General features: G+C 40.6%; 2 protein-coding genes across 2 annotated transcripts; both read left to right on the top strand.

Annotated features, from left to right (window-relative positions):
* Window positions 1–203: 203 nt before the first annotated feature.
* LOC146517250 (actin-related protein 2/3 complex subunit 1B-A-like) lies at window positions 204–5,198 on the top strand. The gene is made up of 10 exons (XM_085161603.1): window positions 204–383; window positions 895–1,028; window positions 1,788–1,892; window positions 2,976–3,198; window positions 3,293–3,400; window positions 3,573–3,809; window positions 3,901–3,976; window positions 4,223–4,422; window positions 4,608–4,698; window positions 4,784–5,198. The coding sequence occupies exons 2-10, from the start codon at window positions 965–967 to the stop codon at window positions 4,820–4,822; spliced, it is 1,143 nt and encodes a 380-aa protein (XP_085017729.1). The 5' UTR covers window positions 204–383; window positions 895–964; the 3' UTR covers window positions 4,823–5,198.
* A 1,138-nt stretch (window positions 5,199–6,336) lies between these two features.
* Window positions 6,337–16,128, top strand: LOC146517249 (monocyte to macrophage differentiation factor 2-like). Its single transcript, XM_085161609.1, has 7 exons — window positions 6,337–7,410; window positions 12,016–12,097; window positions 12,279–12,439; window positions 12,594–12,668; window positions 14,254–14,355; window positions 14,513–14,582; window positions 14,674–16,128. Exons 1-7 carry the CDS (start codon window positions 7,397–7,399, stop codon window positions 14,878–14,880), a joined length of 711 nt encoding a protein of 236 aa, XP_085017735.1. The 5' UTR covers window positions 6,337–7,396; the 3' UTR covers window positions 14,881–16,128.
* Window positions 16,129–17,741: the final 1,613 nt, after the last annotated feature.

The following is a 17,741-nucleotide window of genomic DNA, read 5'->3' as shown; positions in this document are numbered from 1 at the left end:
TTAAAATTCAATTAAAGAAAAAGTACAGTTTTGGTCCCCCTTCTCTCACATTCCTCGCGCCACGCCCATGGTTTCTTTATTTCCACCCTCAGAACTGAAAAACCTGCAGAAACTTCCTGCATGTCTCCCCTCTCTGAGCTTCACTGTACCCTCCTCCACTTCCCCCTCTGACCTCTCCTCCCCTCTCTCTCTTCAGCTCAGCTTCTCTCTCTTCCTGCACTCACTCTGTCGTTGGCGTTCGCGTTGACTGGCCAGAGTCCGCGAGCTGAACACCCGCCACTTTATTTGATCCGCTACTTTCCTCTGTTTTCTCTACTCTCTTTTTTTAAAAACTCTTTCCCATCTCTTCAGCTCACCCATTCATCTCTGTCCTGCCCTCGGGGGTAAGTAGCCTAGAAAATATTTAACAGTTGACTGAGTGTGCTTAGGCACTCACTCACACACCCACCCACACACACATATTTGAGTATAATGCATTTTCTGCAAAGAAATGTCCAAAGCGTGCTACAGGCGATCGTGCTTCCCACACATTTGTGTTTTAGTGTTTGTGAAGTATCTGATAGAAATGAGAGAAATTGGATTTTTTTTTTTCCCCCTGGTTGCTTCCTCTAATGGTTGAGTGTCTTTTTTTGTGGGGATGTCCGTTACCTTGGACCTACATAGTTTCTGTCATTCCTCTGAAAGTCTGGATTTCATTAACATTTATCTCGCTCTGAGTGAGATGAGTTTAGCGTGTTTCACCCACAAACAGAGTTTAAGTCAGTTCATTACGTATCAAACACTTTGGATCATTTCACGGTTTCATTCAATAAAAAGACTTTTACATTTCTTCGTGTCCTTCAACACTTCCTGCTTTCAACATGAAATGCAACTTCTGTTTTTTTTTTTTTAAAGACTTGACAGCCCACCAGCCTCTGGTTCCTCTCCTACTACTTCCTGATCTCCTTCTAACATCTGATTGGTCATGGCGTACCACAGCTTCCTGCTGGAACCAATTAGCTGCCATGCCTGGAACAAAGATCGATCCCGTAAGTCTGCCCGCCCTCTCTGATTGGTCACTCATTTGCTCATCAGTGACTTCCAGTGGTCTCATCTTTGAGCTGAGCACAACATCATGGGTGCATATTGCTCTGACTACAGTCTGTGACAGAGTGTTGTAACAGCCCAAGGTTTGCAACTGGCACCCAGGTGGGAGAAGGTATTTCCTGTTTCCTGTAACAGTGGCGGCGGCGTCTGGAGGCCTCTCTGAGTGGTTCTTACACTCCGTTAGCTGGAGGAAACCAGAGCCTTATATGGATGTTTTTCATCAGTGCTTTGGTTTCTGGGCAAAGCGGATGTAAGAGACGCTTAAACCAGGCTGTTCGAGTTTCACTCAGGTTTGCAAAAGGAACAGTTTAGTCATTCTGTGAAAAAAAAAGCACACCGAAGTAAGCCACACTGCTGTTCTAGGACAAACACTGCTTCACTGACTCATCTGCTGACTAAAACATGCAGCCTTTGCTACAACGTTACAAAAAACAAAGGTCGCAGGTCTTGTGCGCTTTCTATTTAAAGATGCTGTGTGTCTGTGTGCTGCCTCCAGGCTCATACATACGGTGTGTTTTTTTTTATTTCTCTCTTCTCATGTGCCCACTCAGCTCTTCTGTGTTACTCCCCACTGAGCAGCCCGCTGTAAAGCTTCTCGTGTCAGTCACGCTGTACTTTGTCCATGATGAATATTGTGTTCGTACGGTTGACCAACTGTGCTGATATGGTTTGAAACACAAACTTCTTTGTTTCCGCTACAGAGATCGCCCTGTGCCCCAACAACCACGAGGTCCACATCTATAAGAAAGATGGGACCAAGTGGACCAAAATCCATGAGCTGAAGGAACACAACGGGCAGGTGACAGGTGAGACAGCAACACTAAAACTAGTTAGGGACTTTCTGACATTGCCTTATTTCCCAAAGGGTCGGATCCGCATGTTTGTTTGGTCTTGGAAGCAGCACTGGCTTGAGACCAACTGAAGTTTGGTTTGCATGTAAGGAATATCAAGGAAACGGCCATCCAGCTTTCCAGTATTGCTAAATCTGTGGTTGCCTTATCCAGTGGTACAAAATAAATCAAGCTGTAGGAACATTTCCCACCTCTATGTGATTATTAATGTTCATATTGCTTAATGTCAAGCATCAGATCAGCCATTCCCAAAGTCAAGAGTGCTGCGGCCTCCTTAAACACCAGGAAATACCACGATCTTTAATCTTTAGTCTAATCAAAATACAAGAAGAAGTGATGTACTTCCTTGAAAATTTTATTCAAAAAACTCAAAGAACACAGACTGTTGTCTATAAATCGCTAATGCTACCCAGTCATATGGAAAGCATTTAGGCTAATGTGTGACCCACCTGCTACTGGGACACAAACTTCAAAACAAGTATAAACTATGTATAAATGTACATACTTGTGAGTAATTTCTGGTGTAACTGCAGCCCACCTGCAGTACCTTTACACTCCACCAGGGGCAACTTAGCTTAGCAGAAGTGACAGCTAGCACATAGCTACCAGCTAACACCTGCCCCTATCAAAGTGCCCATGCCCATAATAATACATTACTTTAACACAAACTAAGTAAGTGAGTTATATGAAAGGTGCGGCTCAATACTTTTGTTGTAGTGTATGCTCCTTCTACTGAAACTTCACTGGTTTCACAATTTCCTGTCATTGTCTTAAGCTACTCTAATCAGCTTCCGGCTATGTAGATTGCCAGTAAGTATAAAGACATCAAAGTAGATCCCAGTCACTGCACAGTTACTTTTATCTCTTTGAAGATAAAGAAAAAACACTCTCTATAGATTTTTAGCCAATTATTTATTTTGGATGCATTTGAGACGTTGATAATAGCAGAGCTCTTCTTCCTTTTCTGCCTATTTGATGTAATATAGAGAAGTGAGTAGAAATGTGTTCCTGAGAGTCTTTTTTTTTTAAATCTCGCAGGTATCGATTGGGCTCTGGAAAGTAACCGTATAGTTACCTGTGGAGCGGACCGTAACGCCTATGTGTGGACCCTGAAAGAGGGAACATGGAAGCCCACCCTGGTCATCCTCAGGATCAACCGTGCCGCTCGCTGTGTGAAATGGTCACCCAAAGAGAACAAATTTGCTGTTGGCAGCGGCTCTCGTCTCATCTCCGTCTGCTATTTTGAGCAGGAAAACGACTGGTGAGCGAATTCACTAATATACACAGAAAGCTTTATTTGAATACTAAGAAGCGCCCTTGGAGAGATTTTAGCAACCATCTCTTGTTATCTGCAGGTGGGTGTGTAAGCACATTAAGAAGCCGATCCGCTCTACAATCCTGAGTTTGGACTGGCACCCCAACAACGCCCTGCTGGCTGCTGGATCCTGCGATTTCAAATGCAGGTATGTCACAGACAGGCTTAGCTTTCAGCTTTATTAAATTTAAAGCTTCGTGTACAGCCCAACACTGACGCTACTCCTAGATATATAAAAAAAAGGAAAGTCCTCATACAGTCCATGATATATGGCATGTGGGTTTCAAAATAACAATATATCTCCACCCTCACTCTCACAGAGTGTTTTCAGCCTACATAAAGGAGGTGGAGGAGAAGCCTGGGCCCACTCCCTGGGGTAGCAAGATGCCCTTTGGGGAGTTGCTCTTTGAGTCCGGAGGGTCTCCAGCAGCAGCTCAGACTTCAGGAGGAAGCGGCGGCTGGGTGCACAGCGTGTGCTTCTCGCACTCTGGCAACCGCCTGGCCTGGACCTCCCATGACTCAACTCTGTGTGTGTCCGAGGGCGGCAAGAACGGCACGTAAGTGAAGGCAGAGCAGTGTAGCTGGGCGTGTTGTGTGTTTACATTGCTTTTTGTGCTCCACTCTGACTTTTTGCTACAACTTCCACAGGTTGACCAGTCTCAGCTCGGAGACACTTCCTCTGCTGTGTGTCACCTTCATTACTGAGAACAGCTTGGTAGCAGCTGTGAGTATTCATTTATTCAGCACACGCACACACAACAGTTCCTTTAATTTAATTTAAAGTAATTTTATAATTTTATATCCCAAACTTTTCTGGCCCAGTGTCTCCATATAAATAATGTAAATAAATGAATAAATAGAGCTTTCTGGCTGCATCTATTCTAGCATCCAGAGTAACAAACAAGAGTCTAGTCTCTCATATTTCCAACCTGATATTGTAATATCTCCTTTTGTATGTCTTTTCCTCCAGGGACATGATTGTTTCCCGGTGCTGTTTGTGTATGACGGTGCCAAAGGCAGCTTGACATTTGGTGGCAAACTGGATGTTCCTAAGCAGGCGGCCCAAAAGGGCATCAGCGCCAGGGAGCGTTTTCAGAACCTGGACCGTCGAGCCTCGGAGACCCAGAACACCGACAAGGACCTGAACACTCTCCACAAGAACAGCATCAGGTCAGGAGAAAACAAGTGCTTTGTATCCATGAAAATTAAAACCCCCAAAAACCGAGTGGTGATGTGTGGTTGGGTATGAGAGGGGATTTGGTTAAAGTGATATTTTTTTTAAATACAGCTATGAAAACCATAAAACAAATGATATGTTACTACTTGGCTTTCTCACGTCTCAAACAATATTTCAGCCAAATCTCTGTGCTGGAAGGAGGAAGAAACCAGTGCACCAAATTCTGCACCACTGGTATGGATGGAGGAATGGGTATTTGGGATGTCAAGGTAACACACAGACAGACACAGACATGCAAGATTGCCAGGTATTGACTACCACAGTGATTTCACATGTCTGTCAATGTCTTTTCAGTCTCTGGAGTCTGCCATGAAGGACTTGAAGATAGTCTAAACTGAAGTTTACATTTCTCCGACCAAAGTTGCTCCCGGAGTTATGGAGAAAAACTGCTGCCTTATTACCCAAAGCTTCTTGGCCTTATTTTAATCAGGTATATTTTTTATATATGCAGGTTCAACGAGCAGACTTCAATTCAAACAGTGTTTGCGATCTCTCTGAAGCTTTATGCTGAGCTTGTTACATTCAGTGCTGTATACAGAGGGACTGACCACATGTCTGCAAATGGTACTTAATGACTTAGATTAGAGCTCAGCCTGAGCTGACTGCTTAGAGCAGGCATTTTCTATTAATCGGAATAAAATGCTGCAATAATTGTTAAACGCTTATGCTGGTCATAATATGCATTTAATAAAAGATTACTGTTAAAGTGCTCAGTAGAATCTGGTTTGTGTGTGTGTGTGTGTTTACGTCTGTTTAAATCTGGATTAAGGACTTTGAACCTGGCAGCTCATTGTTTATTTGTCTATACAGATGGACAACTTAAGTTCAAAGTTCGAACACTTACTGTTTTAACTGAGAAAAGTTGCTGTCTCATGTGACGCAGATGAGGTTATTTTTTTCTAACCTGGGGAAAAGCTAATATTTTGTATAAAACAATGTTGTAATGTAATATATTATTCAATTTTTATAAAATTTGCATCATCCTAAAACGTACTGGTTAGATTACATAATGCTTAAAATTAATGAGCACACGTTTGAAAAACCCGCCATGAGTACAAAACAACAATTTTACAACTTCTTGGTGTTATATATCAGACAGTTTGGCGATGCCCCGCTATACACACGTTTCATTAAAGCAATCAATTCGTTAACCTCTTCAGACCACATGTCTGGCACATTTTCATGGCATCACTTTCTCCTGAATAAAAACTATCTCACAGAGTCTTTCAGTTAAAGCGAACAGCAAGAATTCCTGTTGCTGCTGTCGTGCCTGTAAACTGTAGGTCGAATCAGGTGGACAGAAACGTGTGATTATTACATCTGTAATGTTGAGTATACCCATCCCTACTACTTTCAAACCCCAGTGCCTAAGAGTAATGAACATTTGTATGTGAGTCACAGGATCAACATGACTCCACATACTCATGTATTCAGTCCCGGTTCTTTAAAAGCACTGATGGGTTTTCAGCCAAATGCACATCTCCTCATCCACTGCAGTGTCTCACGTCATAGATCGATGCTATTAGATTGTTAATACAGGTACAATACTGTCTAAGCTGTTGCCGTTGTAGCTGCTCACCGATTGATGGGAAAACATCCTGCTGCACAAACTTACAAGTGTGTTTTGGTCTTGTTGATGTTTAAAAAAATCTAATCAAATACTTTTTTATTTTCCTCTATAGTGCTCAAACTTTTTTTCAAAATTAACTGTGACATGAAATTCCCAGATGTCAGCAGTGAATATTTAGCAATTAACCATACAATATATATTTATAATTAATAGTTTTCCAATTGATCAGGTGGAGCAAAAAGTATCCCTCTGAGTAAAATTTAAAAAAAAAAGTCAAAGGAGCCAAAAACAGAGCACACCTATCAGACCTCCTGCCTCTTCCTAAGTTCGAGCGACCTGCCAAGGTCAGGTTTGAAATGATAAAATAGTCAAGACTGAAGCATCAAAGGGGGAGATATTCTGACCTGTAATGTATGTAAGGGGTTGCCAGTAAATAAATAGATAACTGAAAAACGTGTCAGTGTGAGGAGCTATTTCTGCCCATCTTGGTTCCTGTAGCATATCTCATTAATTCCCCCACAGAAACAGAAAATTACATAAATGAGATATTTTTATAATTACATTCAGATTCAGTAATTAAAATTCTTGCATATTCAAGATATCTGGTTCTTTATTAAAAAGCGACAGTCCACATATTAGCAGCAAAAGTCTCTATGTGTCTTAAGGAACACTAAAGACCCAGCCAGATGACGTCACAGTGACGTCACGGGGTTATATTGTTCATACCTGGTAAAACGCAGCGCAGACTAGGAGCCGTAGCTGAGTGTCTCTTTAAATAATCCGTCTCTGACTCGATAATTAGATGCGTTAACGTCGTCGCCTTATTACATAATACCAGTCCCTGAGAGCGCGCCTGCGCCTCCACCTAGAGACCAAAGCAGGAACTGCAGGCACGACTTGCCTCTGAATCAGCCCCTCATCACAGAATGATGTGGCAGCCTTCAGTGATGAAGAACAGCCCCCCTCACCGAGTCGTGATGAGGTGAACCGGCGGGGAGAGAGAGAAAGCGAGAGAGAGGGAGAAAGAGCGAGCAAGCATCAGCACCGACTGAGACTCATCCCCTCGTCCCCCCACTGACGCCCACACTTCCGGACTGGACCCTCTGGAGGCGGCTGGGTCGGGATGCATGCGTCTCCCAGTGCTGCTTGAGATGTGGATAAGACGACGACGGTGAAAAGGCGACGTGCTAGTTACCTTCCATTAAACCTCCTCGCTGCAGATCTGAACGCTGAACTAATCAATTATCGGCGGCCAACTCGCCCATCACTCACAGGGGGGATTCAGGCTTTGGCCACACTGTCTGTCTGCCGTCAACTGTTGCCTATTTCCTCTGTAAATGAATCTTGTAAGGTGGGTGAGCTCATTCAATATACGGTTAGACTCTGGAGATGAACAGAAAGGCTGCTTTTTGGTAGTGATGATGATGATGAGGACGAGGATGCTCATTGGGAACCAGCTGTAAATAACTCATATGTATTTCCTGCATGTCTCATAATTAGTGATGTATCTTTTTCAAATTTCTATATTCAAGCTCAGGATTTGTTTTATTTATTTATTTTTTTAAGCAAACACACAACCTGCCACTTCCCCCTCCTCTTCATCTTGCTACTTCTTCCTTTTTCCTCTTTCCCTGTGATCTTTGTGACACAGAGGAAAGGCCACCCCCTCCTCTTCCTCAGCCTTTTCAACTTTATTTAATATCTGGCACACAGAAGCCAACTGGATCTAGGCTGAGGCTGTCCCGAGGACAAACGAAGTAGACCAATGTTGCAACTCAGAATTATTTTCATTCTCAGCTCATGCTCTGCTAATCTGCTGACTGCTTTTATGCTATGAATCAGCTGATCATCTGTTCTGTTCGCTGTCCATTACAACTTCCACACTCTGAGTTATATGTTTAGTGGTCTTGTTTTTAGCTCCAAACCCAACCAAACTGAATTGATGTTAAAAAAAATGCTTCCAAATTAGAGTCATAGGTATATATAGAGAGATACTTTATTATTATTATTATTATTATTTGCTTCAAAAAATAGGCCAACTGAGGCAATTGTGGGAGTAGTATTTGTTCCATCTCGCGAGCAGAGACTAATTCCCACAGCTCACACATGAAGTCATGTGTGCCACATTATGGGCTGAGGCGAAATTATCATGCTGCTTCTTTTAATCAGATATGATGTCAGTTGTCTTTTATGAGTACATCAACGCTAAATATATTTTTAGCTGCTTCACAATGCAGGGCACTTTAAGGAAGCGTGTGGTGGTTACTTTTGTTATGTAACATTTCTAGATTCATTTATTCATTCAAGCGTTGTCGAACATGTACCCGTCACAACTTCCTGCCACAGGACCCGGGCTGGCTTTTTCTAAGGAAACACCAAAACGATTAAAGGATTCAATCAAGACGTCAGAGGAGCCTTAACAACAAAAAAACAGAATGAAATTTCCAGTGGTTTATCTTCACAGCTGTGACTAACTGCAGCTTCTCTATGTTGTGTATCAGTTTTAAAAAAAAAACAGTTTTTGGCCTTTGGATGTATTAGCGTGACAAGACGGGGGTAATCTCAAAAGTTTTGATATAGCTGATAGATCAGATTTTCCCAGCCTTTTGCAGTTAGGTTTACTAAGATATATAGCTTAAATTATCAGATAATCACCATTGTGGTTCTTTAATCTATATACTATCTAATTTAATCCAAGACCTGTTTGATTTACAGTGCTATAACAAAGAAAAAACAGTTATATGGCAACTATTTTCAGAAGTGTGTGGATGTTAACTTTATTATAGATATACATGATTGCACAAAGACCCATGAAGTAAAGCAGTGTTCATTCATGTCCGGTGTTAACTGGACCGAGGTCTTCACGGTTCATTTAGACCGCAGAGATGCAGAGATGTCACGGGGTTTCCACAGCTCTGCCCTGCCCCATGAGTGTGTCCCTCTGCCTGGCCTCTGGCCTGCTAATTATCAGCCAGCTTGATAAAGTCATTAATGACCTGACCAGGCCTGCTGGGCCTGGCACTGACACACACTTGTATGTGTGCGCACTACAGAGAGTAAGCCAGACAGTGTGAGGCCAGTGTTGGATATAGGGTGGGGAAGTCTTTTATTTGGGACAAGACGGTGTTTCTGGGCTGGGCCGGTTAGTATTAATAGCTTCTAATGAGTGTCACTCTGAAAAACAAAGCAGCAAATGGAGGAGAAAGGGAAGTAAAAGGTGTTGCCATCCTTTTTACATCATCTTTCTTTAGTTCTCCTTGTGTATATATGTTCATGAAGGATCATGAATGTCTTATCAGCATTTTGACAACAACCACGCATATACCCACAGCTGTGATATTCCTCGTTTTAGATTATTTAGAAGTATTGTTTCTGTGCAGCCGCATGCATGCACAGCTCCTCAGATAGACAGCATAATTAGCTGTTGGGGCATTTCATAAAAACAAATGGATTCTTTGAGGTTCTGAGCGGTATTCCCTTTCCTTCTTTTTCATGTCTTACAACTTACAACATGTGGATGTGCACATGCTTACATTTTGTGTGTCTGCAAAGACGTCATTTGCCTTCCCTGCATGTTAATTTCATCATTGGGAAGCAGAGAGGAGCCATGGTGGGGGAACGGGAGAGGGAGGAGGGAAGAGAGGCGAAGAAAGAAAGATGAAAGCAGCGAGGAGTTTTCTGTTGTAGGGAAGAGGGGAGGACAATCCCTGCCTGTGGTTTCCATGACAACAGTGACATCACTGTCAGGGTGCTACCTCCTGAACTGTTTGAGTTTCTGTACTGAGTGTTCGCAATCAAACGAACAGATCGGAGTGTGCGTGTGTATGTGAGAAAATGTGGGCATGGCTGTATGTGTGAGCCGTTTCTGAAAGAGATCAAACCTCTGCTTCAGTCGCTCTGTGGTTACCCACTGTTGCCAGGCAACGGCAGTCATGGCAACAAGTTGAAGCATGTAGTAGCGTTGCTAAGCGAAACAAGAGGGTGGGGTGGATTGTTAGCATTGAGATACAAGTGGGTTTAAATATCATACACAGTAAATATGGTCTGCAGCTTAATTCCACAAAGTCCTATTAAAGTGGACCCATTACTCTTGTTATATAAATCCTGTTGCAATGCCAGATGCTCATTACAAACATGGCCAAAGCCTCAAATAATTACATTAGTGTATGTACAACAAAGCTCAGGCTTCAGACTGACCTTTTTACCCTTGATTCTGTATCATGTCAATGAGAGTAGATAACCTAATATGATCATCTGACCACTCCCAGGCTTGGCTGTTAGACTCAAAGCCCCGCCCACCTGTTGTTCAAACCTTGTGAGGAGCAGCCAATTAGAAAACAGGATGAGTTAAGTGTAAGGAAAAAAGGAACATATTGATTTATGGATTATGCAAAGAGTCCAATTTTTTTTTTTTTTTAAAAACTGACCTTTAAGCAAGCAACATGTGCTCCATAAACCCCAGTAACATCCGAGGTATATTTCAAAACAACACCTAACAGCTTAAACTGAAATACCCTATTTCTATAGAATACATATTTCATTAAATATTGCAATAAATTCAGACTGAGAATTTTTTGGTGTGTGTGTGAGATTTTTTTAATGCCAAATTACATGTACTGTTTCTGTTATATTTACTTATAAAGGAAAGAGTAAAGTTAATGAGTAAATAATTACAAAACAGCGATATTGCTTAAAATTCTAATTTTGCATATTTGCGTATAAATGACCTCTAAGTCTGAACAGATCCATTTGTATGATAGAGACCTTTGGCTTCGGTTAATGAGCGACCCAGTTTGTATGTATTTTTAAGTGTAGATGTTAAGATGATGAAGCATTTAAAATAGCAAATGTGAAATGTGTCATTTACATAAATGCTGCTGCCTGTAATAAAAAGAAAGGTAGCACTTTATAGTACAGCTCAGTAATAACATGATAATAGTGGTGTAATAATCAAAAATTTGTAACGTACAGTTAAAAAAAACTGTCCAAAGAGCTACACAAAACAATAAAAACTTCAAAAATAATAGTACAAGATCACAAATATAAATGTGCCCGCAATACAAAATAACCACCACCAGTTTCAGATTATGAACCCAAGAATACCATGAAATACAGCTAGGTTTTCAGATTTAAAGATGGCAATAATTGGAGCACTTGCTGGTTCCACGATGATGGATGCAACTGAGAAAGTCCTCCCATCTGTTTGAGCCCAGAACAGAGAACACAAAGTCAGAGCTTGTCACTATATCTAAGAAAAGAGGGATTGTGTGAAGGTGAATAAGAGAAATCATATAGGTGAGTGCCTGACCAGTGAGAGCTTTAAAAACTATTTATACATCTTGAATTTAATTCTTAAATGGAAAGGGACAAAATGTAGTGAAGCCATTATGGGAATGATATGATCTCATTTCTTAGCACCAGTTAAGCCCAGATGCAGCATTTTGAAGTAACTGGAGGCAAGATAGAAACTTCTAAAGGAGACCACAATACAGCAAATTATAACAACAGGCAACAGGCTTGAATTACTTTTTCTGTGTAAGGATTAAATAGAAAATATTTGAAATATTTGATGATAAAGCTCTGTTTTGACAACAAATGACAATTTGTTTGTTAAAACGTAGCTCAGGATCCAGATTCTTCACATGAGACTTAACACAGAGAGAGGGTACCCAGTTTTTAAGGAAGAGAAAAAGAACCTCCCAATTTATAGGAACTAAGAATGAATGAATTAGCTCTTGATTTCCATTAAGGATTCAAGAAGAGGAGTTATAGAGCCAGTAAAAGTGAACCCAAAACAGACACTACCAAGCCGTTAGTCTTATTACCTTGGTAATGACTTTGTATTTTGAGAACATTACACTATTACCTTCTTATTTCCACACATTAAACCACTATTACCATGTTATAAGATTTTAGTTCATACGATAAAATTGTTAATAAATGTGATCATTTGCAGGTATATGAACAATCGTGTTCCTCCTAGCAAGAGATACCAGCCCACCGAATATGAGCATGCTGCCAATTGTGCCACGCATGCGGTAAATGTGCATGCACACACACACACACACACACACACACAGAAAGTGATCATTAAACCCAGTAAAAATAAGAAAAATCATCATTACATAACATCAGCAGCATCATGCTCGTGTTTACAGTCAGTCCTGCCTGCCTGCCTCTTTGTGCCTCATGTTTCATTTATGCTATGAATTCATTTAGTTGTGGATAATCCCCAGCCTGCTGGGAAGCTCAGTGTTGCACTTCCAGTCAGAGGACCAATGGGAGCGGCTGTCAGCCTGGGTGTATGGGGCGGGGCTCAGCTCACTCTTCATCATCTCCACTCTCTTCCACACTGTGGCCTGGAAGAAGAGCCACTTACGGTATATACTTATATACACACACCCACATATATACATTGTAGCACAATATCTGTGATGCATTGGATTATTTTAAATATATCATTTTTAATTATGATGTTTTATATCTAAACAGTGTCACTGAGTCGTTTCTGAGCTGTTTCTGCTCCCTCTTCAGGTCTGTGGAGCAGTGTTTTCACATGTGTGACAGGATGGTGATCTATTTCTTCATCGCTGCCTCCTACGCCCCTTGGTAAACAAACTAGCCTGCTAGGCGTGTGTGGGTGTGTGTAAACTGTATATATAAGTAAGTACATTATTCAAATTTTATTTATATAGCTCATTTCAACACTTGTGGTACAAGGGGCTCTGAATATGAATAAACACACAAAAGATGATTAAAATCAACATAACAGCAACAGACATAACACAGAACCCCCAACAACCACCACCAGCAGCAGAAGCACATATTACAGATATCAAATAGTGTTTCCAATAACTGGCACTCAGAGAGTGTTTGTTGAGCTAACTGCAAGGAAACTAATCCTCAGTCTGGGTCCGTTGTGAGAAAACCTATGCACCCTCCTGTTGTCAGTCATGATTTAGTTACATAGACTGTAAATAAAAGATGGCATTATTATTATCTCTCTCTCTCCCTCCCCCCCCCCCTTCTTTTCTTTTTAATCAAATGTGACAAGCAAGTGGATCTGACTTAAAATTGGTGTTAACGGTGAAACTGCTCTACACGGTTTACAAAGCGTCCATTAGTTCTGATTGGATTTCATGTCATCAGAAGATTTTCATTTTCATCTCATTTTTATTTGGAGGCAAAAGTGTCAATACGTTTTAGCCTGGTTTTTGTCCTGTTTTGTGTTTCTGTTTGTGATCTTGTTTTCATAAGAAAAAAAAGGTTGGTGGTAAAAACTATGGAGAAAATTATTGGTCAGCGAAATTAAAACTGCTGAAATCCTGAAAACACTGCAAACTTAGGATCTTATCAGTGACAAGTTAGCCAAAGCATATCCTGTTTTATGAGCTGATTGGAATAATAGTTTAAAAAATAAACATCATGCTGTATTTTAAAAGATTTGCAATTAGAAGATGAATCCATGATACTTCGTCATGCATTGTCAAAGGTATGTGCCTTTTTTGACGTGACGCTGTTTACATGAGATTAATTTCTAAAATAGCGGATATAGACAAACTACTATTGCTGTTAGTCTGACTATCTGCAGTTTTACTGCAGTTTTACGTGTGTATATGTATATAAGTAAGTATACACACGCAGTTACTGTCCTTCCATTTAGAAAGTTCACTCGGACGCCTCTACATTCAACACAGATGCTGTCACAACCCAAATCCCAACGTCGGTTTTGAATAAATTTACTTTTTTGAAAATTTTTAATTTATGTATGCTGTATGCATTTTGTTCATTCCTAAGTTGTGATTCTACACCAATCAAAATGCTGTCTTTAGTAATTAACATTTGAAATGCTGAAGGCGTTTCAAAAGTAACACAAAATTAGCTGCTTTTCCAGCAAAACAAAAACTTTTCAGAAGTACTTAAGGTTTTGTAAGGGTACAAAACCCTGTTTAGTCTTTCCCTCCCAGGCTTCTAGACTTCTGATTGGCCAACATTTGTTTTTTAGCGTTTACATGTGGATAGAGATATTTTTTCAAAACTTTATGTGTAGATGACATTTTTTTTGATTGATTGATTGATTGATTGATTGATTGATTGATTGCTTGATTGATTGATTGATTGATTGATTGATTGATTGATTGATTGATTGATTGATTGATTGATTGATTGATTGATTGATTGATTTTTTTAACAGGCTAAACCTGCGAGAGCTGGGTCCCTGGGCGTGTCACATGCGCTGGTTAGTTTGGGTCATGGCGTCTTTTGGAACCACCTACGTTTTCTTCTTCCATGAGAGGTCTGCTCACATATTTATTTTCTTAGTATGTCAAACATTTAAACTTCTTTTAAATTGATTAAGCTTTTTCCAAGCTGTTATTAAGATTGCCTAACTTTACGCTCAGTAACACCCGTGCTCAGTAACACCTGTGCTCAGTAACCCATTGCTGTCGTAGGTATAAGCTCATGGAGTTGATCTGCTACACAGTGATGGGAGTTTTTCCTGCCCTGGTCATCCTCTCAATGGTGAGGCCACTCACATTTTCTGCTGCTCTGATTGGATTTAAAATGACCCATTAAATAGTTTAAAAATAATAAACTTAATGCCTCTTCTCAGCCGGAGCAGTCCGGGTTGTGTGAGCTGCTGGTCGGCGGGGCCTGCTACTGTTTGGGGATAGTCTTCTTCAAAAGTGACGGCATTGTCCCATTCGCTCACGCTATTTGGCACATGTTTGTAGCTATGGGAGCGGCCATACATTACTACGCCATCTGGAAGCACCTCTACGCCCAGCCACCCAACCACCAGGTCCACACCTCCAGATGACATCAGCACTGACCTCACAGGAAGTAACTCCTGTTTTTGAGCGGATACGAGGGGCTGTCCACATTCAGGGGCTGCCTCATCTTGAAGGTGGGGGGATGTGGGGTGGGGGGTAAACATGCACTTTTCCATGTGACAGAAACCAAAATTAATGGTGCATTCAGGTCCCTCTCATCAGTTCAAAATGTTTAACATTTCCATGTTTATCACCAAAAAGTTGCCTTCAAGCAGCCAGTGAATGAATGGGTAAAACGGGTCAGACAGCAGTTTACCAGGGTAATGAAAATTATCTTTTTTTTATCTGTAGTACTTTGTATTTACAGTCATATCCAGACTGCTAACAAAAACACACATATGATTGGTTTATTATGCATGCAGTAATAATTAGGAATTTAAATTTTGGGTTCTAAATTCCTGCGTATGTCACAACTTTGATAGCTACAGAAGTTTTATTTTCATCTTGACTAAAGAGAGCTGCATGTTATCTCTCTCTTATATATGGTTAGGATTACCCCGTGTGCGCAAAATCTAAGTTATAAATCCAAATCCAATCTTTTTCATCGTCTTCACACTCCTACTGTTCTAAAAATAGCACCTTTTAAAAGCAATTTAAACTACTTTACTTTTTCTTTGAGGATAAAATAAAATCACATCAAATAAATGAAATAGCATAAAATAATGTAATGGAATACAGCACAGTGTGAAACACAAATAAATACTTTAAGCCCTGTTTTAAGACAACAGTTAATTCATGCAGGTCTTGGAATTTTGCTTTGTGTTGCAGGTACTTCTCCTTGTTTAGCTTTGAATCTGGGACAGGAAGTACAGCTGGCCTAGATAATGACTGATGGAGTCAAAGATGTGAGACCTTAATGTGACAGCTTCGATTCAGTCTGAGAGGCAAAGCCCAGGGTGGAAAGTATTCATGAAACACTTCCCCGCTTCTTGGAAAACTCAGAAAAAAACTCATGTGTCTGTATCAGTATTTTATTCATTCAGATCTTCTGCCGTCTGAATTTTAGACAGGAAGTTAATCGACCCTTTTTAATTTAATTCTTGCTAACCGATGACCAACTGAATCCAATTACCTCCAGTGATGCAATACCTCCTGACATTCTGAGCTGAGAGGGCAATCAAATGCACCATTTAGCGGTTAATTATCACGTTTGGTATACATGAAGGATAAATATGTTGAATCTGAACTTCAAGGCTGGCAGCTCCTGAACTGGGACGCCTCCCCCCTCCCCCCCCCCCCCCAGATCATTTTAGTTTTACACTTCTAACAGTATTTTCCAGGACTTTGGTTTCAGGGGTTACTATTCTCTGAGATTTCTCTCTGTGCCGTGCGCGCCCAGATTTAGTGTGCAGAAGCGGAATTGAGGGCATTGTCTATTTGTCAAGAGGAAGATCACTATTACAATTGGCAGACTCGACTCATGAGATTAATATTAGTGTTTTTAGTTTGATTACACTAAGCAGGCTGCAACATCAGTAATGTACAATTCCCAATTCAGAGCTCTAGATAGTATTATTACTTCTATTGTTATTAGTTGTGCTATCTACACCATAGTACTCTGTATGATTTTAACAATAGTTGCTTAAGTCGGTGACTTCCTGTGAAGTTTTTTAAACATGATCGTAGATTTTTTTTTTTCTTTTTTTTAAGTTGAACACTCAGATATTTGTAGTTTTAGTCTTGGAGACTTTTACTCGTGTGCTTCCACATATACCAGGCGCCACACTTTCGATTTTTGAGCATAAACACTGAATTCTAATAGTTTACTGTTGTCGATTAGGTTTAGTACGTGAAGATACAGTATTTATCAGAGACATACAGTACATGCCGACTTCATCTCTATTTTCTTCTGATCTTCTCGTTGTGTTACTCGATCATCTTCTCAGTCTTCATCCTAAACGAATGGAAAACAACTGATGGAGCTCAAACCACTGTCTGATTCAGCACTGCCAGAAGACTTACTGCCGTTAACCGATAGCACACTACTACCATATATGTATGTTTCACACTTGAAAGGAAACTGAAGCTATAGTATTGTTGAACAATCTGGCCCGATAATAAAGGCATCTCAGGTGCGTGCGTGTGTGTGTGTGTGTGCTCGCGCGCATGTGTGTGTGTGTGTTTGCCCAAGTGTTTGTGCCTGTGTGTATCCTATACTATCTGACTACCATGAATCCAAAGCCTCTAACTGGCTGAGTCTATGTTTACACGTGAATGCATGCACCTTGAACACATCAAAATATATCTGAAACATGTATGTATTCTTAGCGTCGAGTTGTACGTGCTGCCTCGTGGTTTAAAAGACGAAGCAGAGTGTGATTAATGTGGAGAGAGGATTTTAAAAGGTCGAAGCAGCTGGTATTTAAGGGTTTTTAAAAAAAACTTTTTCATTATAGTTTCACTGCAGTATGTCGGATCATCTGGGCTTAAAAGTCTAAGGAAGCCACGTTAAAAAGGACCACTGCAGCTGCAATGGTTGTTTGCAGCTCTAAGCAAATAAATGCAAAGCTGTTTTTATTTATTTATTTATTTATTTATTTATTTATATATATGCTGGCACCTTCCCATACAGCTTCACCTGCTCACTCACAGCTGCCCCAGAAGTTTTCTGCAAGTTTTACATATATGGATTTACATAATGGATAGAAAAGATTTCAAATCTTTACACCTGGACTCTTTACCCCTTGAGAGCCCGCTAGCAGTAACCCTTAAAGCTCTTCTGTCATGTTTCAGGGCTGCTTATAGAAGAAAATGACTGGGCGTACATCAGAAGTCAGGTCGTATCTGCCCATGTAGCTACCTGGGAAAACCTGGAAACTGCCTGTTTGAACTATGAAATAAATGCCAG

Source organism: Neolamprologus multifasciatus, chromosome 6 (genome assembly GCF_963576455.1).
Source record: "Neolamprologus multifasciatus chromosome 6, fNeoMul1.2, whole genome shotgun sequence".
In the NCBI taxonomy this organism is placed as follows: Eukaryota; Metazoa; Chordata; class Actinopteri; order Cichliformes; family Cichlidae; genus Neolamprologus; species Neolamprologus multifasciatus.
Note: the sequence above shows the minus strand (reverse complement) of the source record. Positions and strands in the feature narration are given on the sequence as shown.